The sequence below is a fragment of the Triplophysa dalaica genome, chromosome 5 (genome assembly GCF_015846415.1).
Source record: "Triplophysa dalaica isolate WHDGS20190420 chromosome 5, ASM1584641v1, whole genome shotgun sequence".
In the NCBI taxonomy this organism is placed as follows: domain Eukaryota; kingdom Metazoa; phylum Chordata; class Actinopteri; order Cypriniformes; family Nemacheilidae; genus Triplophysa; species Triplophysa dalaica.
Window position 1 is genome coordinate 10,843,506 of NC_079546.1, and position 25,456 is coordinate 10,868,961.

The 25,456-nt window shown below is 38.0% G+C and overlaps 1 protein-coding gene across 9 annotated transcripts in view; it reads left to right on the forward strand.

Moving 5' to 3' along the window:
* Positions 1–25,456, forward strand: part of magi2a (membrane associated guanylate kinase, WW and PDZ domain containing 2a) — a 173,764-nt gene that overhangs the window by 96,020 nt on the left and 52,288 nt on the right. For 7 of the 9 annotated variants that reach the window (XM_056747609.1, XM_056747610.1, XM_056747612.1 and 4 more), the window contains exons 3-10: positions 1,568–1,687; positions 4,318–4,533; positions 7,953–8,157; positions 10,647–10,726; positions 17,066–17,123; positions 19,205–19,326; positions 21,390–21,524; positions 23,424–23,606. In XM_056747609.1, coding sequence (XP_056603587.1) covers positions 1,568–1,687; positions 4,318–4,533; positions 7,953–8,157; positions 10,647–10,726; positions 17,066–17,123; positions 19,205–19,326; positions 21,390–21,524; positions 23,424–23,606 — 1,119 coding nt within the window. The remainder of the gene's footprint in view (positions 1–1,567; positions 1,688–4,317; positions 4,534–7,952; positions 8,158–10,646; positions 10,727–17,065; positions 17,124–19,204; positions 19,327–21,389; positions 21,525–23,423; positions 23,607–25,456) is intronic. The other 2 variants (XM_056747611.1, XM_056747617.1) reach the window with 1 other exon arrangement.

Sequence of the window (25,456 nt, forward strand, 5' to 3'; positions counted from 1 at the left end):
CACATTAACACCTCAGTTTGGCTTTTTAACCCCTTGCCACATAAGGTTTTTTATTATTATACATTTAAACAGTCAGCGGGGGCTGTTTTGAGGTAATCACTTGTCAAAGTGGGTCTGTTAAAGCATTCATCCTACTTAACAAAAACATCTGAAACACAAAGTTCTCATTAAAAGCTCTCATTCCAACAAAACAAAAGACTTGATAATATTTTCAGGACCAAGGACGACTTTTTGTGGTCTCCCTCTCTTCCTGCAGGGGCACAATGACTAATCATAGGACCCAAGAGAACATCTCTTTAATAGTCAAAACTTATTGATGATATTTTTTAAGCTGTCATTATATTTTCCTGCGTGAGGCAGTGTGACCTGAAAAACAAGTAATATTTTACCACCAATGATATATACCACAGTATAGTAATAGTATACTTGTATGGTTTTATATATGAAAACGTATTATTTATATGATATAATTATTATCAACACAGAAAAGAAATCCCATAAAAAACGGCGGCTGGCGCAATAAAATGAGAATTTTCCTGGTTTTATTGTACATTTGCAGTAATTTTCTGTAATTTGTCGGTTTTTGAGTGCACACTTGAAATGTTTCTTACTGTGTATTATCTAAAGGTGTATGCTTAAAAGTCTTAAATTAGATTTATATACAAATATAAACAAATGTGCAAATATAAACTTTTTTCAGTGTAAACTAATACAATTTTGTTTAATAGAAAATGACTTTGAAATGGATGATTTTGACTAAATAATGGAAAAAAAGCAGGCAGTAAGGGCTCAAAATAGATATTAACTCATTTAATATTGTTTAAACAGCATCTTGAGGAAATGGCAAGAGAACATGCTGGAACAATACCTGTTAAGAGAGAGTGTTTTTTACAAATAAATAGAAACGTGTTCCTAAAATTTTATGTACTTGCAGATCTTGAAAATTAGACAAAAAATCTGCTTTCTCAACACGTTTTTCAACGTTTTTACATAAACAGTATTTAATAACAGTTGAAAGAAATTCATACTTGATAGAATGATTAATAATAAGAGCCTCTACTTCTTCTCAGAAGTTATTGAGCTGTGTGTTCATCTTTCTCCATTTATCTTCGTCACGCCTGTAACATTGTGAGTCAGCCACAGCCACTTATTTACATACCACGGTATAGACATAATAGAGAAAAACTGTAACAAATTACCTTTTGTTCCGCCATAACCGTATAAACCATCATAACGCCCAACCTTTGTCCGGAGCTGTATGTTTCCTTTTCCATGTATGAGGTTGCGTCATTTTTTTTGTTTGTAACCTCAAACGACCCTTCAAATGAGCCCTATTCAGTCTCACCTTTTATTTGTTCTGTGTCTGACAGACTGTCAGACAGCATATGTGGCACTTTGTGTAAAAACGAAGTGGACCAGTTACTTGGGCACCTGTTCTGCTTGGCTCACGTAGAGCTTTGCTATAAAAAAACCTTTTGAGTTTTCTAGCTGCTGATTAAGCCCGTGGCTTAAACCCGTTGGGGGCTCGCTGACCTGAACTAACTTGTCGTCTCTTTCTCCTCTGCAGGTACGACAAGGCAGCCCAAAGAAGGAGAGGTTCCAGGAGTGGACTACAATTTTGTGACTGTGGAGCGGTTTGTAGAACTGGAGAAAAGTGGAGCTTTACTAGAAAGTGGAACTTATGAAGGTAAGACATAAAGAGATGAAAAGGTACAAGTCAAGTGTCTTAACCTGCACTTGATCTGATTGAGGTCTGTGAACTCTTTAGCAGAACAATTCATGGGAAAGTGTCTGCTTGGCGGTAAATCTAGTTAATTCACAATGTGGAATAAAAATACCCTTAAGGAGATGTGCGATAGGCCTTGTAAGCTTATCCTTACTTCTTTTTTAAGTTACAACAACTCCATCCATTGGAAAAATTTCCCCGGCTCGCTCGCTCTGTATCGCACTCCATTGACGTCTTTCACTCTTCTAGACATATACTTGATTACTTTGTTCTATCAGAGTCAGTAATGGAGGTTTTTGATTTTCCTTCAGTTTTTCAGTGTTTTTAAGTCTGTGACGGGCACATTAAAGAGCTCGGAGACCGTTTCACAACTCGGCTTTAATAATGTAACACCAGGTTTTTAAGTGGGATGTGCGGTGGATTTACAAAGGCCCTTGTCAAAAAATCCTAAAGGGTTCCTGCTGGAATTTCTATCATCATTTTGGAACCAATCCAGAAGAATCATAATGAGATTTTTCTGACACTTTTCCAACGAAACAAAACCTTTTGGAAAGCATTGCTTCCAACGGGACTTTTATGTTTACCAATATGATAACATTTCTCTGTAGGACATCAAAAAGAGTTGAAGAAGAAATTGTGGATTTTAAAAACTCCATTAGTTTCATGTCTAATACAAAGACATCATGTCAATACATCAAGTAGGGTTCTGGTACATAACACAATGCGCAAAGTGACAGTTTATCCACTAGAATTTTTTTTTATTCTTATCCCCAAGGAAAATATGGACTGATAAAAATGGATACATAATGACACTTACAATTAAAATCAATTTCATTTATATACTGAAGCACTTTTCACAATGTGCATTGTTCAGGAGAGAATCAGAAAACCTAGGTTTGTTAATACACGTGTCCTGTGGTGTCACATAGCAACATGTAGAAAAAAAACTGTTAATATTACGTTGTTGTGTATTATTTATATTTATAATATAAAATAGCATAAGAAAGATTTTTTTTATAGTTCGTGTTACCATAGTAAAAATTTGCATATTAGTCTGTCAACTACTGTTACTAATGTAAATAATAATGTTGGTCTGGATCTTGTACACATTCCTTTATTCTTTATTATACCATGGAAAAGTACTTGAAGTATTTAAAAGCAATGGATAAGAATAGGAATAGTGTAAAGTCTCTTGGTGTTATTCAATTATTTTTCACAGCTGTCTTTATTCCTTATAGACTCAATGTTTCACTGCACTCTATTTATGAGACTATTTTACAGTTTGTATTTAATTGAATGTTTTTTCAAGGGAAACTAACACACTTTATTCACCACATGCAATTATGCCCCCAGTGGACGCGATGCGATACGACAAACCAATTAAAGGGATAGTTCACCCAAAAATCAAAAATTCTGTCATCATTTACTCACCAAATCGAGTTAGTCCAAATCTGTATAAATATATCTGTTCTGATAAACACAGAAAACAGATATTTGGATGAATGCTCGTAACCAAGCAGTTTTTGGCCACCATTGACTACCATATTAGGAAAGATTACAATGGTTGTCAAAAGTGCCCCAAAACTGCTTCCCTACATTCTCCAAAATATCTTCTTTTGTGCTCATCAAAATACAGAAATGTACAGAGACTAGGCGTTTGTCGCATCCCATTGCTCCCCATCCAATGGGGATAGAATTTCTGTTTATAATGGGTTCTGTAGTCTTTTGTTGGGTTGCATCATGTCACTTGCCTGCGGTGTAAACAGGGTGTTAATATTTACCTCATAGTATACGTAGAATGTATATTATGTAAAGGACGTATGTAGTTTTGTTTTATTTTGTTCTAATGGTCGCAACCACAGCAATTGATTTTGTAGAGCAAACCAATCTGTAATAAATCAAATTCAACAAAGATTTTTTTCAATGTATCATTATATGAATTTATTAAGTTTTATTAATTGATACTTTTGGAAACATATAATATGACTTGTTTAGCCCAAACAGTGCCCAGCTTGGAGGTACTCTTTTGTAATTATTTTGAAGTCAATATTTATGAGTTACAGCGGTTGTGTGTTGCAACGTCATGTCAGCTAGTGACCCAAGAAGAATTGAGGCTGTTCTAAACCAGATGCCCTGCTCTCCTCCAGAGTCTGTTCATCCCGAGGGAGCCATGTCACTTTTACTGAATCTGTAAACAGGGAACAGCACTCACACAAACACGTATCATTTGAGCAAGTTATTGTGCAGGGTTGTACAGGTGATGGAGTGCAGGTGGAAAGAGAGCTAAAGTTAATCGTTTTGCAAGGACAAGGACTGTTGTGAAACAATGCGGAACATTGAATTCAATGAAGATGTTAAAAAAACACTACAAATAATATTATAGCTGATAATATTAGTGGAAATTGAGGATGTCACAAAACAAAAAATTTTGCTTTGATATCTCAGGTTGTCCTCACTTTGGGTACAAATTTGTCCCTGATTTATGGTGAAGTAGACCGATACACATTGTGACGTCCTGGTTGTGAAGCTTGCGTGAACTTTTAAGCACTAAATTCCGATCTGTCTGACTGATCAGGCTCATCTTTCTGCAGATAACTATTACGGCACACCCAAGCCCCCCGCAGAGCCCAGTCTGCATCTGTTGAATGTAGCTGAGCAGCTGTTGCCAGGCGCCACACCCAGAGCCGAGGGCAAACGCAGACGCAACAAGTCCGTCAGCAACATGGAAAAGGCTGGCATCGAGCCGCCCGAGGAGGAAGAGGAGGAGAGGCCCGTCGTCAATGGCAACGGTGTAGCCATCACCCCAGGTGAGGAGCTCTCTATCAATATAAGAGGAAGAAGAATCTTTGATGTCATTGTGTCATGTACGCGGCCTCAGGAGAAATAAATCGGGTTACTGCTGTGACCCCAGATCAGGGTTAGCAGCATAGAGATGAGTACCATCAGGCCGCTAGGTGCATCATGTATCATAGCAACTGTCTCCACTCCAAATTACCTTGTGTAACCAGTGTTGTCAGGGCAATAGCATAGCAACCACCGCAGCAACATGCTATCACACGTTTTTATTTTTCTCTCCATAAGAACAACTCCATCGGGTGGAAGTGTGTCGTATCTGAATGCCTTCTGTTGTTTTCTTTGTTCTTGAATACACCAATGCGATGTGATGATGTGGTGTGATAGAATGGGTATAAAAGCTTTCCATAGAAACATTTATTACTCTTTTTTATTTTCTTTCATAGTTAAAGCTGCAGTAATTTGTTTTCAGAAAAAATTCTGTATGTGTGATAAGTAAGGGATCATGTTCAGAGAGCCGGATGTTATTGCAAGAATAAACCGAGGCGGAGGATCTTGTATGACACTGAAGCGGTTTGCACATTATTCAGCTTACTACATGACTACTTACCTCATAAGCAAGTTATTGAACATTAAATAATGATTCTACATATTTTATAAGCTCTCTTTAAAACTAACTAAATCCTTTTACTTTCGGTTCTAAGGAACGAGGCGACATTCAGATGCCACCAACATTATATAAATGGTTTAATCAGTTGTGTGATATTAAGGCATTTATATTTAATTATTGTGTAATATAATATTGAACTGTGCCTGTCAAAATGATTTGTAGTATTCAAGTTACTATGTGATATTTTGAGTGGTTGTGAATATCAGAAGTTGGAATGTCACAATTGGCCAATTAGAATCAAGTAGTCCAGAGCACTGTGTGGTAAAAGTAGGAATAGGAAGAAACATCCAGAAACATTTTTTTGTTAAACAGTGAAGGGGTCTAAATATATGTTTTTTATTAATAATCACCTTCTATGGAGTGCGCAAAACCATAAAATGTTCGTCCAATCATTGCATTTGGTCCGAATGCCATTTAAACTTGTGTGCTTTGTGTGAAAATTCACAAAATAATCCACTCTGAAGCAGCTTTCATATTCAATTTATGTTTATGCGTATTCAAACACGGAGCATGAAGATGTCTAATCAAGTTTTATGTCAACGCTGACAACCAGAACTAAAGTTTGAATAAATATATTTGAGACCTACAGGAATTAATGACTTAAAAGCATCCGTCTGTATTGATCTCTGATTGAAATCTCTAAAAACTGACTCAATACGCTATATTTACTAACCCTTCATTTGCAGAATATTTTGGTAATTCTTAGCTTGATTTGAGAGTTCCTTCGGATCTATTCAGACGCTGAGGTTACTGGGATCTTTCTTTCTTTCATTTACATTTACATTTAGTCATTTGGCAGACGCTTTTATCCAAAGCGACTTAGAGTGCACTTATTACAGGACCAAACCCCCTGGAGCAACATGGAGTAAAGTGTCTTGCTCAAGGACACACTGGTGGTGGCTGCTGGGATCGAACCAGCAACCTTTTGATTTACCAGTTCAGTGGTTTAACCCACTAGACCACCATCTCCTAGAGCCACCATCTTCTTTCTGGAGCAAGTCTCCATTTGATAGCCAGCGGTCTCTTTAAACCTATCATTTGAATATCTTGCGTTGCTGATTTAGAGCGCTCTACAAAGGCAGAAAGTCCATGCGGGGCAGAAATAATGCTCAGCATCAGCAATGGATTCCAACAGAATTTGGCATTAGCATGTTGCTACGCTAACACACCAATGCTCTAAAATAAAACTAATGTTTTACATTCAAATATTTAGCAGACACGTTTATCTAAAATGGTGAATAATGCTTTCATTTATTCCGTTTTTATTTCATCTTTTTTAATCTCTTGCTCTCGCCCTTTGGATCTCAATCTTTCTCTCTGCTCTCCATCTTCCTTTGTGCCTCTCCTGCGGGACCTCCAACCTCCATAACTCAAACTAGGGCACGTTCATCTCTCTATTTTTCGACTTCTCTCTCTAGCTTTTTTCTTTTCTCACCGCAGACTCTGGTTTAATCATTCCACTTTTTCTCCCGCGTTCCGGCTAACTTCAGTTGTATTTGTTCTTCCATCACGTCTTCTGCATCTAACATCTCTGTTCTACAGTGACCCGCTTTTTAATTCTCTCAGAAACACCAAATCTCAGTTACATCTCCCTTTCTTATAAATATTTTCTCTCTTTCTGTCTCAGTCTATCTCACTCACTTCCAGCAGTTTTCTCTGTAGTTTGGGACTCGGGAGTTTAAGCTCCACCGCTATTAAAAGTTGGATGTGTCTAGTTGAATATTGTGTTGACAGGTTTCTTATTATTATTGGTCCCTAATGCAATTATGTTTTAATTATAATTGTAAATAATATTACATCATCAGTCTTCTTGTTTAGTTTTTGTTAATTATGTATCAAGTTCTACTGTTGTTGCTTTTTATTTATAAAGGTTTTGAAATCAGAACTAGATTAACAGTTCTGCTTATTTAAAGGTTATTATTTTAATTGAATAATTAATAGAGCTCCTTGCTGTTTAAAAAGTTTAATAATGTGAACCACTCCAAATAAAATACTTTCATTAAGGTTTTTAGACTTTCTGACTATGTTGGCTTATGACTTTTTTAGTCATTTAGTCATGTGTATCCAGACATTTGACATTAAATATTGACTGGGATAAATCCTGATCCCCGTTATAATTTATTCTGAAACAGAATCACCAATTTGGACATGAAGAGACCGGCCTGACTGAAACTTAAACTGACCGACCACAATATACCTTTTAACATGATGTTAAAACAGATAAATATCGAAATGTTTAAATCTGAGAAACTGAGTTTGTACGAGTTTCGTGTTTATTAACATTAATAGGGTTTTTATTACACTTTTACAAATCAAGTACTAAATGATATAAAAAAAGTCACGTTTGGTTGTGCACTATAAATCTCTCATATGCTGTTTTATATTATTATTATATATTTAAAAAATATTCATTGTTCGATTGTCTTTTGAACCACAGGACACATTTATGTGTGTATTTGTCAACTACCCAACTAATCGAAAATTTTCCAATTGGTACAGCTGCAAATTATCACTTATAATAACAATCTGTTTGTTAGATTATCAGAAATGAACTGAGGAAAACTGAAAATGTAACCAGTAAACATCACTAGAAACGTTTGAGTCGTGGCATAACATTTTTTGTACAGGTGTATAGTCCTATAAAGAACCTTAGACACCCATACAATCTTTTTCACCAAAAGCATTTTTCTTTATTTTTTTTAAGAACATTTGACTATATATTTGACCTGTGAGTTTATTCTGATTTTTTGTGCATTTTTGTAGAGTCAAGTGAACATGAAGACAAAAGTACAGAGGCGTCAGGAGAGATGCCCACCACATGCCCCTGCGAGACCCCCCCAGATGCTCCCAAAGAAGAGAGCGAACCCCCTAAATCACCCCCCAAACCGGATGAAAATGATGAGCTGGGTCCTTTGCCGGATAACTGGGAGATGGCTTACACTGAAAAGGGAGAGGTCTACTTCATTGAGTGAGTATATCTGTCAATAATCTACATCGTGTCAAGTGTCTTTGTGTTTGATAGTAAATGAGAGAGGAAGAAAATAATGACTTTGTCTGTCCTTAAAGTGTGTCCCACCACTCAATAGTTCCTTCCCAGTAGTTTCTTTCCTCTTTTCTTTATAATCTGTCAACAAGAAGTGGGAAAACTCTCAAATATAAAGTCTATGGCATATTCCCATTTTAGACAGATATCTAGATAAAAGTGTGTGCGTGTCAGTCAAACGTAACTGTACAGCGCTAATTTTTCCATTGGGACAAGCAGATATGTTGTATCGTTCATGACAGAAGCTGTATGTGAGTTATTCTCCAAGGACAGTTTTTAACTGCTTCATGTAACACCGCACATACACAGTATGCGCTGGCCCACACAGTGTGACTATTGAGTATTTAATGGAGTTGTCAAGCAGCCAATAGCGCCTTGTTTTTCTCAATCTCCCTCACAGACGGATCGCCTTCGATTCTCAAACTGCAGACACTTTTCCATATGTCTATCTCTTACCACACACACACTCATACAGTAACGGATTAATCACCAGAAAGCATTTCTATACATGCATTTAGTCACATTTAAACTCCCCGAGTGATTGAACATAAGCTACGGAAATGAACGATGCCAACAGCGCATCTCTTGATGTCCCATTTATTAAAATCACTTTCCTCTATGAGGAAAAACAGACACCTATAAAACACAAAGAGACACCAGTGAAGAACGGCCAAGGCACATGGGCAAGGGAAGTGTGGAGTGTCCAAGAGAACAAGAACATCAAAGGTGTACCATCTTTTTGCCCCTGGCTGCAATTTTTTCTGGGCAGTTGCTCGGCGGAGCGCCATCAGTCACAGAGACATCAAGTCTACCTTCCTCTCACTGATTTCAGAGCCATTTCTTCTGCTAGTCCTGTCAAAAATGTGGCTCGGAAGGGAATTCACTTCAAGTGAATATGTCAACTCTTCTAGCTTCTGTGCCCAAGCTTAATTATGTATGTCAATGTGTTTTGATTGGTTTCAGAACGAAATTCATAACACAATGCTTAAGAAATACAGTGGGTAAACATACTAAAAACATATTTTTTTGTCCCGGTAAAGGAAATTTATGACCTATTTTAATTAGAATGTCTCTGACAAAATAATCAACAATTATAAGTTTGTAGGCGTTTCGTGTTAATATTAGACATTTTTTAATTATCGGATCGATCCGATTTTTTCTGTTCTGCTGCCATATAACACTTTAGTATTATGTTCATAAAAGACCACTTGGATGTAAAGCCAGCATTTGACGTAAGGTGGATGATATAAAAATATTGTATGGTAATTATAAATAATACAATTACATTTTTTTATATTTTGTCATATCAAGCCACGTTATCTAGCCTCTTATTAGTTTTTCAATATTGGTATCAGGACCAGCCCTTAAAAAAAACAAATCATTTGACCAGTAGTATACATTTTTAACAAATATTTGATTTAGTGTCTAATAAAACCTAGTCAGCTCATTGGCTACATTTTACATTTACCCCCTTTCAGGCTTCAGTGGTATTGCAGGCAAAATGGGCTGCTGGCTGGTCTAGGCTAAATAAAAAACGTGAAAAGATTCAATTAAACTATAATTATTAGATTATAAAATTCAGTTTGGGAAGTGCTTGCATGGACATTTGAAAGTATCTCATTTACCCTCGAGGTCTGTGGTTTCTTTCGCCACAGTGACGCAAGAGTGCACGCTAAGTATGTTCACGGGGGCTTTGGGGCTTTAGCCAACTGTTTGCCTTCTGGCCAAAGAATAAATCGCACCTGCTTATACCAACATCTATTTGTGTGTGCTGTCTGTGTTTTTTCAGCACTTAGTTCACTTATTCAATTACGCAAGGTGATTCAACAAACGGAGTAAAAAGTTCTGGATGGGTGTGCTTTAATGGAGCTTAACTGGTCTTAACTGGTTAACAAGTAAAGTGATGGGTAGATTTAAATTGTTATTTCTGTTTGTCTAGAGAATAAAAAACAGAAAAAAGTGCTTAACTGCACCTTTCTGGATATGCAAACTGCTCAGAATGTGAAAAAAGGCTCAATTCTAGAGCATTCTATAAGCCTGGTTAAACTAGATTGTGTGTGTTTCACCAATAAGACGTCGGGTTCATGCTGAAACATCATATGCTAAAATGTTTCTCTTCTTTCATTCAGTTAGTCACCCATCTCCCTATCCTCTCCATCCTGCTCCTCTTCTCTTTTTTTGCTGTGCTAATGAGAAGCTTACAGCCAATTAAAAGTATCGATCTGCGTTTTGTTAAGCTAAACTTTTTTCTTATCCCCGTTTAGAGCTGAGATCTCTAGAGACCTCCCTTCTTTCTCGTTTGTCTCATCAGTGTCATGATGTACAGGAACAGTTTGCAACACACTCATCTTTTCTCTCTCTCCTTCTCTTCCTCTGTGTCTCTTTTCCTTTTCTACTCAATTCCTCTTCTCTAGCCACAATACAAAGACGACTTCGTGGTTGGACCCCCGGCTAGCCAAGAAAGCAAAGCTCCCTGAAGAATGCAAAGAGAACGGTAAATATTTTTGTCTCTTCTCTTTTTTGTTTGATTTTTCTCTCGCTGTAAGCTTATTTCATTTGTTCTGCTCATGACAGATGTTTGAGTCTACTGAAATAAAGTGGTTGTGCATGAACGGCTTTTGAGATTTTTCTTGAATAAGTTGTGTTAGTTACAAAGCAAAGCAAAAGTGCCGTGTTGCTTTTGTAAAGCAATGTGAGAAGGGACATTTCCAATGTGTATTTTTATATAATGTTTGGCTTCGTAAGTTTGTTTATAATGATCCAGCAGAGTGACGAATGAATTACATGTGCGGAAGAAGGGCATTTAGACAGCATGTCACTCCGCAAGACATTTAACTTCCTCATAGATTTGTATGTTAATGGCTGCAAAGCAACATAACATTAGGATTTGATTGTTGTGTTCTGAAGTCTTTTGTATTCGTTTCATTCATTTAACTCTGTTTGTCAATTATTAAGCTTTTCTTGGGGTATTTTTGGCAGAAATTCCAAAGGATCAAAGTATTTCATCCTCAGGGTTAAGGATTGTTTGAAATTTAGCAGTTCTGATTCCGATTCTAATGTAGTTTCGATTGAAAGGTTGTTAAATATGAAGGATAAACAATTAAATGTTAACTTGTATGGTCATTTAGCCTGCTTATTGACTGGTTTTCAATATATTGCAAATATATTGTTATTTATTTGCATAGATGGATAGAGAGAGAGAGAGAGAGAGAGAGAGATAGAAGTAGATAGAGAGGGATGGATGGAGGGAGGGAGGGTGAGAGAGAGAGAGAGAGAGATAGAGAGATAGAGAGATAGATAGAACGCTGATATATACATACACTGTCAAGATAAGTTGACCAATTTAAGCTTTCCTCAAAAATGAAATTTAAATTTTTAAAGTGAACTATTCCTTTAAATTAAAAAAACTGCTTTCAATTTTAAAGCTAAATCAAATTAGCTTTATGTAACAACAGAACTTAAATTATATTTAACTGACTTTAAAAAGCGAGTTGCAAAATTCAGTCAGTTTGATATAATCTAAGTTTAATTTACTCATAAGGCTGATTTGATTTAACTTGAAATTTAAGGCAGCTTCTGAATTTAAAGGAGCAGTTCACTTTAAGGTGTGTTTATTTCTTCTGTCGAAAACAAATTGAGGCTTTTGAGGAAAGCTTTCCGGGTTTCTTATCCATATTATGGACTTCAACGGGGAGCTGTTGGTTTAGGTCCACATTTCAGTTTCAATGAATAAGGGTGTACACTAGCAAACAATTAGTCATTTTCCACGAAATATAAAAAATGATATACTTTTAAACATACACGGCTTGCACTGCCTCAGTTATTGTTTGTCCTTCATAAATAAAGATGTGCGGTTGGTTGAATAGATCTGTGCTTTTACTTTTGTAAGCGTAAGGACGGGTGTACAGAAATGAGCCAACATATACCATGAACTTAGATTTAAGGAGGGGGCACTGGGATGATGAATCTTGGCTCTATAATATAAAAGAGATTGGATGTGGGCTCTTTTGACGTATGCCGCCAGCTTGTTTTGCGCAGACAAAACTCACATTTAGCTGAAAATATTTTTTTTATGTTTACTCTCAGCACCCTACCATTCGTTTATGAAAGTGTCTTGAGCTGAAAGATCCTCAAATGAATGTGTTGTTACATTAATCACGGCATCAAGGAAATATGCTGCTGTTATACCTGTTGTTTTTTTCACAGCATTAGAGTGAAATCTTAAATCCGACATCATGTTTGCGGTATAATCAACTCTGCCAGTCCACTGGGGTCTGCTTGTTAGCGCGCCTATGTTTGTATGTACGTGTGAGACGGCGAATTTCACATGTCAGCTGATTCCCGCAGTTCAAAGGCTTGTCAAGCAGCGTGGCGAAAACACTCATCATCACTTGGTATTAGTGAGTTTGTGTTTGTATGCGGGTGCGTTGCGTTGCGTAACTCGGCTGCCCTCTTTTGTTTCAGAAGTGAAGGAAAGCTCTGGACTGGAATCAAAGTAGGCTGCTGTTTTCTTTAATACCGTCACGCTTCTGTTCCTAGACAGTTTTTTTCCACACGTATATATTTACCGCGGCAGATAGTGAAGTTTCGATATTTCGAAGTCTCCTGTTAACCTGTCATCGTGCCGTCCCACTGCGTTTCTCTGATGGGGAGAATTCCCCGGGTTGGCAAGCGAACGAATAAACACAACTAACGTGTGTCTGGGTGTCTGTCACTTCTGTTTCAGTGCATTTCATCATTCCTAAAGCCGTCACTGTCAGCGAGCATTGAAAAAACAGGGAACAGGTGGAAATGTGATCACCAAAGCAGATGGATTGATGGATTGATGTTGCTTTATAGGTTGACGGGTGTGTCAATACAGGAATGCTTTTTTGTTTTTTCGGCGTTATTGTGCAAATGAGCTTAATTAATGAGCAAAATGTACATGCTCGGTGGTGCAAGTTGCATGACTCGTCACAGCAAATTTGCACTGTTGTGCACGTTTGGAAGCGCTGAAATTCTCATTCGCTGTGGCTGTAACAATCCATATTGGATTTGAAATGGAATATTCTAGTCCATTAATGTCCCCTGATAACAACGTTTCTTAGCAGATATTGCATTCAGTTTTGTGTTCTCATTTTCATATGAATAATTCTTTTAGTTGTTGTCAGAGGGGGTTTAGTTTGTATAAACGCTCATGCTTACGTGATTCCGTTCGTTTCAAGGAGCCAGTCTTTTGCTGTTTTTGAGGCTTTGGTTATATTTTGGGGGTGTTTAACAATGGATGTTCATGTTTCTAATTTCAAAAAACAAAACCCTTTATATTTCACATATTTTAGGTCTATTGTTCACCGCTGTCCCTCTTGTAACAAAACGACTGGTTTTCTTCTGGTATATATAAAGTCCCTCCTTCCGAAACTCTCAGATTGGTAAAGCTGACCAGGTCTGTCGTGATTGATGTGAAATACAACATAATATTATTGATGGGTGTTATTTTTGGAAACATACTCTGGCAGAAAAATGTTCTTGCGGTAAATCTTCCATCTGAGATTTTAGACATTGATAGACAGAGAAAACTGAATAAAAAAACCAAGAAAGTTCAGAAGATTTTCATCTTTATTTAACAAGAATTCGCCAGACATTAAACTTGGACTTTCATACAGAAGCAATGCCCACATTCTTTGTTCCCTTTGCATTGTTACTTCAGCAGCAGCTCGTGCAGAGAAGTGTGTCAGGTTTACATCGTCTGTAAACAGATTTCAAACTTTGCTACATCTGTCAGTGGTGGGTGAATTGGGAAGATTTGGCAGTCACAACAACGTCTTAGCCGGCATAAAAGATATATATTTCACATTATGTCTAAATTAGTTATTTAACTACCTGTACACGATGGAAAATTGAAAGGTGGCGTCATTTCAGGGTACCTAAATTAGCTTACCTAAACTATCCTTTTAATGTTTTAAAAGAACTAAAACATAAATGTTGAAAAGCTCAAGGCAAGGAAGGAAGGAGACGGGAACCGGAAGACATTTAAATAAAGTTTTAGTAAAAATAATAACAGCCGGCAGCCCCTCACGGCCGACCGCCAGCGAACAAAATAAACCATAACAAAAATACTAAAGTAAAATGTAAAAACAAATGTAAAAACAAAAGAACAACCCCTCACAGGCCAGGGGGTACCCCCGAGACTGTGCTTGCTCCACCCCTCCCACGGGGGGCTCCCAGTCTCGGAGTACCTTTCCCCTGGGGGCATGCAGCGACAAGACGAGACAACGGAGACAGGAGCCCTCGGAGCGACCAGAAAGAGAGAGGGGAGAGAGGAAGAAAAAAATTATAGTCCGGTTCCCCGACATGTTGCCGCTCGGTCCTCAACCAGCTGGGGTACTCTCCTTCGCGGTGCCTTGCGGTGGCCCTGGGCGCTCGGTGGACGGCTCGACCATCCTCCCCCTGGCGGCCGGCGGTGGCTCCTCCTTTAGTGGGAAGTCGGGGCGAGTTCCCCGTTCCCTGCTCCTCCCCCTTGGCCGGACGGACACAGGCTCCGGCCTCTGGCGGACTTCTGTGTGTGTTCATCAAAATGGTGCCTTAACAATCTCTGTACAGTATGTTGGACCCACAAAATGAAGATGAAATAGAGAAAAGCCGTTACAAAATTTGCTAATTTTAGAAAATTGGCTATTTTGGTTTTGAAGGCTGTGACCCTATTACCTAAGACCTGTGAACCAGTTTTTAAATGATTTCCCACCTGTAGAAGCACTATTTTAACCCTGCGGTTCCAAAAACAGTTCAAAGGCCAGCTGGTAAGCAACACTTGATTTATTTGACAGCTTTTTTTAATTCACAAGTAATAATTTTGGCCTTTGCCTGTAAGCATTGATTTACTAAACATATCAAGCTACGAATACGATTCTTTCTCTCCCTTCTTACCAGCGCCTCCCTTATTGTAGTAAAGGTCAACGCTTTTAACAAACAGAACTCGTCGCCTGTTTCTTACCACAAAGGACAGGCGGGTTTGAAATAGCAACATTATTTAAATACTGTGCAAACAGAATGTAAATATTGAAGAAAGTAATTAGCTTAAGCTCACAGTTGTCAAGGGAATTTGTGATGGGTTGTTCTATGTTTGGAGGCCTTGTGATTAGACTGAACTGTGTTAATGTTATTTACATTTTGCATTTCGGTCACATATCGTTTCACTCTGCGTTGTGTGTGCGCGGTTGTGTGTTTGTGTACTTTTAAGGAGTCCTCACATAAACCCAAACATCTCCACTATATGGCCATCTGGGTAATGGTGGTGGGGCATTGGGGGGTTTGTGTAATACCATGTTATGTCATTGCTCTCATTTGTAATTAATCTGTTTTTTTGTGGGTCGTAAGAGGTTGCTTGCGTAAAATGTAAAGTAATCAATCACAGTTTGTTTTGTGCAGTTCAGAGCTGGGACATTGTGAAAGTATAGACTCAACAATGACAGACCATTTGAAAAACTCAATTTAGTTGTTGTGTTTTGTATTCATTGTGACAACCCAGCAGTACCCCAACATTGTTTTTCACGCGGACTGGTCTGGGTGGCTTGTAAGAGACAAATGCACGTGTATGCAAAGCCAGAACAATATGTCCGCATGCTTTTAACTGGACTAAAGTACAAAGTCTTCAAAGACAGATGTTTATCGTCTTTTGATTTTCAGAATGCATTACTAAATGTTGATATTAGAATCATTTTTCTTTGTTTGTTCATGGTGATTAATGTAGTGAACTAATGTTAATATATGAAACCCAGTGTTACTGTTTTAATAGTGATGCTTTCCACATGTCAGCATAATGGTAATGCTTTTCCAGCCACAACGAAAGCGAACAATAACATTTGCAAGTTCATTCTAAAAATGTGGATCTAGTTGCTTGTCTCCACAAGATGTTTTAATAAGACAACTAACAGCTCATGGCACAGCAGTAGCGCTTTGATCTCTCCGTGTGTGCACCTGTGTGTGCTGGCTAGATTAGGTGTGAACATAACACAGTCTCTGTCATTTCTAATTTACAAAGTTGTGTGTGAATCACACAGAGTCAGTTTTTTCTCTTGCTTGATGCTGCTGAATATTAAGTTTTGCCTTCTTTAGCGAGAAGACTTAAAGACGGTACATATATGAAACATTTGTAACATGCACATACTTATATGTGCCATGTTCATTATCGATAGAACTTTTATTCAGTCGATTGATTCTCTATAATCTTGATTTGTAGTCTTTTTTTATGTTATTACAGTACATATGTTGGACAGCCGGCTAAATTATGCATCTTGGTTGCTCGACTACAGAGGCAAATATATACTTTGGTTGGGCAGATAAATATTTATAGTCCATTGCATTCATCATTTTTATCCGTCAAATTTTTCTATGATTAAATTGTCAGATCATTATTTAATAGATAATATAAATAAGAAGTGTTTACTTTAAGATTCTTTTAATTGTCTGGATATTATTACAGAGGCCCTAGAAAAATCCATAGGGGGGGCAATATCCCCTCTCTCCCTAGACCTTGACATGATCTTATCAACAGAATGTTTTGGGACAAAGTTTTATGTATTATATAATTATATTATGTAAATCTCATAAAAAAAACAGTTTCTTACTCTAAAATCCAAATAATTAACAAAAATGCCTTTTCTTTCTTAACTATTTGGATTTTGCATTGTGCCATCACAGTTTTTCCCCCTAATTCTCATTACTGTAATTCAAAGAAAGTTGCTTTCATTATCGTTAAATTAATAAACTAATCAAGTCAGAATAAATAAAGAACAAACTTTTATAAGAACATAGAGAACATGTTGTGATATGTTCTGTCACTTTGTTTGTTTTCCAGAGCTTCCGTATGGCTGGGAGAAAATCGATGACCCTATCTACGGAACCTACTACGTTGAGTAAGTTTGCTCTGCCAAGTTAAAAAACTTAATGTAATAGCATTTTGGATCCCTGTGTTTTCTCACAGCTCCGTATTAATTGGTTAGATTGCCGATGCGGCGTGCCCAGTCTGAAAAACAGCTGCTCTGTTGTTTCCTAATTCAGTTCACAGTGTGCGCGAGCGCGTGTGTGCCATCATTTTTCTTGCTTAATTCACAGTCTGGGGTGAGATTGGACTATTTATAGTAAGGCTTGCTTGGCTACTCTTCTTCCCAGGACACGAGAGAACAGTGAGCTCGGAGCCAATAATGCAGCTGTAGTAGCGTTTGGAGACACAAGTACACACTCTCTCCCAACTGCATCATAACTGCAGGACTTATTCAACCCATGCAATATTAAAACTGTATTAGGGAATGTTTTAAAGGAATAGTAGGCCTACTCATAAACATTCTGCCAAAATGTATTCCTCCTTATGTTGTTGTGCCTTCAAGTTTTTTCAATTTATAATTTCTTCTTACAGGGTTTAGATCTTTTGTGCAATATATTTTGATCTGATAACTAAGTCACAGGTTTCAGACATTAAAAGTAACATGAAACAAAATTGACCTTGCTTATAGTGTCAGCACAAAGCTGTAATCACACATCTGTACAGAATCCATTAAGCTTTTTTTCATAGGGATCCTAATAGGGCCTAATTGTCTTTGCACTTTCAAATGTGTTTGAGCGCCTCTGAAAACAGATTGAGGTAATCGTGACAGCAAGTGTTGTGCACGGTCCAAATCGCCATTTTCCTTCCGCATGAGAGAACGTTCTGACTGCTGCCTCGGATCGCTGTTTGATCACTCTTTGACCAAAGATAAGGTCTAAATGGACTGATGTCGGGCTTAATGACCAGAGTCTGTTCCATTATAAATGAGTCGTGAAATGGTGTAAAAACCAACACTGATGCTTTCATGTATTATGCATATCTTTATAGGCTCATATTAATTTTTCATTCGTTGGCCGATGAGAAACCATAACAAGTGATGCTGTGAATCGTGTGCATACAACAATGGCATATTGTCATACAATATACATGCAACAATGCGGAAAGATACAGTAGCTCTGTTCCAGCATTTAATGTATTACTCAACTAGAATGCATTTTATAACATGATGCAAAATGGTTTCAAATGAAGGCAGCAGCATTACACACTTGGTTATGATCAAATTCACAGACATTGATGAGGATAGGACAATCCCAGAATGCGCCGCAGTAAGCTCTTTGAGGTCATTCATATCTAATGGCGTCAAAAAAATGTAATAGATTCGAGAAAAAAGTTGATATTGATATGAAAGAATTTAGAGACTATTCCAAATTTTCATTCAATCAGCTTTTCTAGATGTATCGTGGCCAGCTCAGTGTCTGTTAAATTTCAACTAAATCAAACCAATAAGGAGCGACATAAAGTTTTCTGACAGCAATATGAAAGACTGACAGCATGACAAGACACATGAACACTATGAAATTTCCTAAACACATGCACAAATATTGTTGAATTGCTTAAAAGTGAATAAGAACTTGTTTTCTTTGCAGCGAGCTTTTTGAGGTTTGAAAAAACACAAAGCATCTTTTATTTTATTTTGACCTGTTTCTCCAGTTTTCATTATTTGCTAATAAATGCAAAGAGAAGCAATCTTTTTATTTGAAATTTGGGAGAGATATTGAACAAAATCGATAATTTACACATACCTGTAAATACAGAAAAACTGAAAATAATTTTGAAATGGTCTCTTCATTTTTCCACGGCTGTATTTTAATACCAAAATCTATTACTTTAAAATTGAACAAATTTACGTAATTGAAATCAATTATGAGTCACATCCCTCCATTACTTCGAGATCGCTATTTATGTTCAATAAGTAGCAACTGCCATGTAAACAATTTTACTTATAAAGCAACTTCAGTTATCTAACCGAAATTGCCGTGTTTTTACACTATTTGGTGTTCGGCTTTAGAACAAACTACAGTATATTTTCAAGGAACATGTGTCCGTTCTGGAGTTCAGACAATGTGCAATAATGGATGTATGAATCTCTTTTTTCTGGCATTCTGATTGCAGTCACATCAACCGAAGGACTCAGTTTGAGAATCCCGTTCTGGAGGCCAAGCGAAGATTGCAACAACAGCAGCAAATGCAGAGTCAAGGCTTGTCATCTCTACCCTTGCCCGCTGTCTACAGAGGTAAACTATTATTTATTCCCAAACAACCGATCGATTGAATTTGATGCCTGGTCCCATCAGCAATATTCACATTTTGATAAATCGTCACTACTTTTCCAACCCTGCTCATTGTTTCGATGACATCATCATAATTCCCATCCTTTTTTGCAATTGCTTAACCTTAAATCTGGTGGAATTACCGATTGAGGCTTGATGTGACTATTATATTTCTCCTGTGAGCTCAGTGTCTGTCTCCATAGTAACACATCTGAGTGCAGACGTCGGTAGCGCACCATCTGTGACTGAACTTATTGTTAAAAAAGCTACTTCCGTACAACCAGACATTCGGAAGTCTGGCTGTGTTTGAGCTTCATCTTGTTATCCAATGAGAATGTCTCATTGAAAGAACTTGTTGACATCCTGATTAAGGTTTTGCAGGATTTTTAACAATGGTTTCTGTTGAAGCAGATCCGTGTAGAAAAGTCCTGCTGTCAGACGCATGAAGGTAAGGGGGTCTAGATCATAGGCTGTTAACAAGAAGAACTTGGACTAATCTTGAGGAACACATGATTCTGATTGACTCACACGGTCATTACACGGAGCAGCCATGGCTTTAAAACTTGGTTGGCTTTGTGATGGGCTTCATTAAGATCATTTACAACAATGGCCTCAAGGAGATAAAGCTTTACCACACTGGAAATCTCGGGTAAAAATCTGTAAGATCTCGTGTCCACAAGAGTGAAGTGGCGGAGAAAAAATGAACGATAGTTCTGGTTGTTTACTGTCCAGACTGTCTTTTAAAGAAAAGTGCTGTGAACATTCCCTGACATGTTGTCAACCCTGTGAGGCTGCATATTGCATCGCAATTGTGTGTACCACCATGAAACTAGTAAAGGCCTGTAGCTATTTTTCTCTTGCATATATGCACTTAAGCCACATCATTTTTACTTCTAGTTTCTTTACAGGCAGTTTTGGAGTGATGCACAAACAGATGCTTAACAAAGAGTGTTTTTTTATCCGACGCCAGAAATAAACGCAACAAACTTTAATAAAATGAGAAGGCCTTTCCTTCTAGTTAATGTTTTCTACACCCAAGTCATCACACGGCCGTAGTCGACCATGTGTTCTGTAATGTGGTATTAGCCTGACAGGCAATATTCATCGCGTCATTGTTATATCTGCTCGAAGGCATGGTGTTAAAGGAGTAGTTCACTTTCAAAATACATTTTCGTGATCATTTACTCACCCCCATGTCATCCAAGATGTTTATGTATTTGTTTCTTTAGTCGAAAAGAAATGAAGGTTTTTGATGAAAACATTTTAGGATTTTCTCCATATAGTGGAATTCAATTGACTTTAAATGGTTGAAGGTCAAAATGACAGTTTCAGTGCAGCTTCAAAGGGCTTTAAACCATACCAGAAGATGAATAAGGGCTTAATTTCTTAAAAAAAAACACTGTATATGCTTTATAAATACAAGTGCTTGCCTTGCTCGGTTCTGCGATGCTCGTTCATGACTTGACGTAATACTTAATTACCTAAAGAAACAAATACATGCACATCTTGGATGACATGGGGGTGTGTAAATTATCATGAAAATGTATTTTGAAAGTGAACTACTCCTTTAAATGTGAAGGAACAAAGTAGCCCTTAATTCTATAAAATAAATGACATCACTACTAAATATTTATTTTAAAAAGTAAATAAGTTACAAAAAAGTTCATAGTAGGGTTTTTCATTGTTAAATAATTGATAGTTCAGCCAAAAATGACAATTCTTCAATTCTTTCATCATTTATTCATCCTCATGTCATTTCAAACCTGTATGACTTTCTCTGTTCTGCAGAACACAAAAGAAGATCTTTTGAAAAATGTTGATAACCAAACAACATTAGCCCCCGTTGACTTCCATTGAATGAACACAAATCCACAGGGACATTTCTCAAAATATCTTCTTTCAAATTCCACAGATGAAAGAGTCATATGCAGATTATAAAGCACATGAGGGTAAATAAATGAAGACCGATTTTTTTGTGACTTAACATGTTTTCAATCTGAGTTGAGGGTTTTTCTTCTTTATAACAGTGGAGGAGAGCCCCTCCTCTGCAACCTTACCCAGGGCCAGACTGGCATACGTGGGTCCCGCTCCCGAGCGCTCTCACAGTCTCACTGACCTGTCCGAGGCCCCCCTGTACCGGGCTGGTGTGTTTGGACTGCATGGTACGTCACCATACTAGAGCCCCCTCATGCAGGGGAGAAACAACAGCAATTCGCCGTCCTGTTTTGCCAGTTTTTCCTTTCAGGGACATTCTCTCTGAACTGGTTGAGTCATTTTTGTTGGCTTTTTTGTTGTTGTTTTTCATTTTTGCCTGCACTTTCAGGAAATACATTAGTACAACTACCCTGCTGAAAATACCGGCTGGTCACCAGCAGATGTTGCGTTATGGATGCAGGTTCCTAGCAAGAGATGCTGTTTATGCCTCAAGGTCACTTAAATAGTAGAGATAGGAAAGGATGGACTATTAGTCTTTTAACAACAAATATGTCTATTTCACTAGTTCAACTAGTTCATTTAATTTGTTGTTTTATATTTTGTTTTAATATACTGAACAAGGGATCTGTGGCTGACTTTTAAAAAACACAGGAGCTATATCCAATTTGCATAATGACAAATGCAATCTACCCAGAGCTGCACAAATGACCGTAGAGTTTAAGACATCATTTTTTTAAAAACCAAGAAAATCTATTAGCGCAAATGTTAATATATCGCGTTCATCAAATTCATTTTAATTCAGTTTAAAATCTAATAGGGAAACTCCTACAAATGCAATAAGGTAAGCCACAAAAACAAATGTGTTTATGCCTTTTGTTTTTAATAAATCCTGACCGTAGTTTTCAATGCCAAAAGATGCAAACGTATTTCCGCTAAAACCTCAGCCAGCTCTGTTACATCCGCCGCACGGAGCATCCCTAGGAAACAATGGCATTTTAAATCGGTCGCCTCAAGATGCATATAGGATTACAGTCAACGACGTGAGTAAAATTATCCAAACACTACATCAAACATCGACAACCAAAAAGGAGAAACGCTTCAGGTTATCCATTTCAAGCTACATTAGCAAATATGAAAAAGTTACTTTTTAAGTAAACTTTTGCACTTACTCGAGGCATGATCACAGAGGCACACAGCAATGCTCAGCTGCAGTGCGGTCGGTTCTCTGAACTTCGAAGGCTTTCTTACAAAACACATCTTATCGCTGACATATATATATGAAAATGTAAAATAATGTGGTATATGCTAACTGACTAGCCTTCTCTAAAGATGCCAAGACACGTGCTGGGTAAATTTCAATAAAGTTCATCCTCTTAGCTATCAAAACTATCTGCATTACCAGAAAGCCTATGCTAGTCGACCAGCATCCAAAACTACATTTCGCTGTTGAGCAGATGCAACCCGGCATAAAAAGTCATGTTCGTCTCATCATTTGGCCTGTACAGCAGGGTTTGGACCAGCTATTGTCCCTAACAAACGCATGGCAAAGAACTAGATTTGCTCCAGATGGTTTTAAACATCCCAATCTCTCTACAAACCAATGAGATCGGGTAACTGTGGCTGGCATCTTGTATGTCAATACTGGGTACTGAAGTTACTCTTTAGATTTGCAGAAGCATTTCTTCAGTACAGCAAGCCTTGTGAGATTACAGCAAAAAGGCTTTTCTGGATCGTTTTTCGAGGCTGCTTTTCTCCAGGCTGAGAGAATAGAAGAACCACTCTGCCTGTGCAGGTTCTTCTCCTGGCTTCTTTTTTTTGCTTGAGTCTTCTACAAATAAGGGTGTCCTGGGACAGTCCCCGCTAAAGCTAAACACGGTTGAGTATTTCATTTGAGCAAGTTTGACATGAGGTTTGAGCAAAAAAAAACAAGCCATCGTGTCCCGCTCTGCTGTTGTATGTTTGGCTGCAAGCAGAGCGCTTGGCCTCATACCCACAATTCCCCAGCGTGATGTGGTCTGCTGCTTTTTAATGGGTTCGGAGTGGCTTACCAAATACCCTTTTTTGGATTTCTTCCGTTGGCAATGCTCGATTGAGATTTTTTGAATTGTCGCTCTTCACCCCGGCAGAGAAGCCTCTGTTCACGCGGGACCCCACGCAGCTGAAGGGGAGCTTCCTGTCGACACCGCTGCAGAAAAGCAACATGGGATTCGGCTTCACTATCATTGGCGGTGACGAGCCGGACGAGTTCCTGCAGGTCAAAAGTGTCATTCCGGATGGACCCGCGGCACAGGATGGAAAAATGGCTACAGGTAAATACACACACACACACATGCGTGGAACTCTCAAGGGTGTTTATGTGCTCAAACAGACCTCACAGCTGGATAGTCTCTATTACTATGTGTTTGTTAAAATTAAGTTTAGTTCAAGTCAAGGCTTGGTTTGTATTTCTGTTCTTTGGTAAATAAACTACTCGCCCGCAATGGATCTGTATGTGACAGGCATTGAAATACACACACGGAATTGAAATATCTCACAAGCGTTCTGACAGAGGGAACAATAGTGCAGAGCTTTTTGTCCGTTCAGAGTGCCTATGTATCTCCCAAGATGGCACTTCATTTTATTAGCGTTGTTGGTAGTTTAGGAAATTATCTTCTCTGCTCCTGTCGTCTCCTCTCTGTTCCTCTTCTCCACCCCTCTGCTCCCACTGGACTTCTTGTCCTACTTGTGCAATTCCGCAGTCACAGACTCTCACACATGCAGTAAGGCAGCGCTGTAGTGGAGTTTCAGGTCTAAGTGAGTGTGAAAAACCCAATTCTACTAGATTAGAGACGCTGGGGCGAGGAAACCTTGCTCACATGGTCTGCAGAGCACAGCCGCACATATTGACTTACACATGGGGAATGTAGATCTTACTGGGTTTTTAGGTTTTATATTAGATTAAACCGTACACTTAACTGTACTATACTATGTTAAATGTTTCTTTGCTGTGCTACACAATCTATTTTATAACACATTTAAGCGAAGCTTTTATGAACAGTGTACACAATAAACTCTCTATTCAAAATATAGACACACAGTGGCGTACTATAGATCCTTGGAGAACCCACCCATGATCATGATCAGTGACATTATGTACAAATGTTAGTCCCAAAAGATGTTGTTTATTAATGTAGCAATTCTCTAAAATTGTTTAGCAATATAAAAATAAATACGAAGACCATTAGTAGCTGCACTAAGTAAGATTTATGACTGATTGATTATGAATCTTGAATCACCAATGACACGGCCAACAACCCATCAAATCAGAATGGAATTGGCTTGGAAGCCCATGAGACGTTCACATTGCAGATGCTGTCAACGTTTTCTATACACCGTTAATAGAACATTCATTTGACATAAGCGTAGCGTTTTCTTCTCTCTTCTTCCCTCCCAGCCAAGTGCTGCTTGTTAATTAAAGCTATCATGCAGGGTGCTTTCATCTGTGGCCTGACACGGTTCACTACCTGCTCCTTAGAAATCTTCTATCTGCCCCGTCCACCGCTATTATAGATGCATCTGCCGTGTGTATGTTTACTCTGCCCCTCACAGCTGCACCAGGGGCCTCTCATAAAGAACCTAACAAGCAGATAATGAGTTGAATCAGGTGCACCAGCGTGCCGCTCTGGGACAGGAAGCTCAACTCGTGTGCCTGCTGGAGGAGCTCTGCTTTTGAGGGTTAATGCTTTATTCGTATAGAATGTCTGTTGTTGTTGCTCTGCGGCAACATTTGTTGGATTGTGTATCGATCGTGTTTGTTTAGCATGCCAGGCACAGATCAGGTGCTCCTCTGGGTTTTCTTGTATGCACAGACATCAGACGTCTCAGACATTTGTTCCCAGACCACCTCTTAAATTGTCCTTTTCATTAGTTGCGCAAAGGTTGCAATGCAGTTGAAGTTGATAACCTTAAGTTGATAAAAACGGAAAGTCATTGCTGCTAGTTTTTTAAATGCAGTAAAATTAATAGTTTACATTGAAACAGGGCTGAATGATATTTAATCATAGTTATTCTGTTTTATTTTAATGCTTTTATTTATTTAGATGTTTGTTTACTGTTTGGCTTTATTTATTAACTTAAAGCATTCCTTCCTTTGAAACGTCTTTAAGTGATGATGCATTGC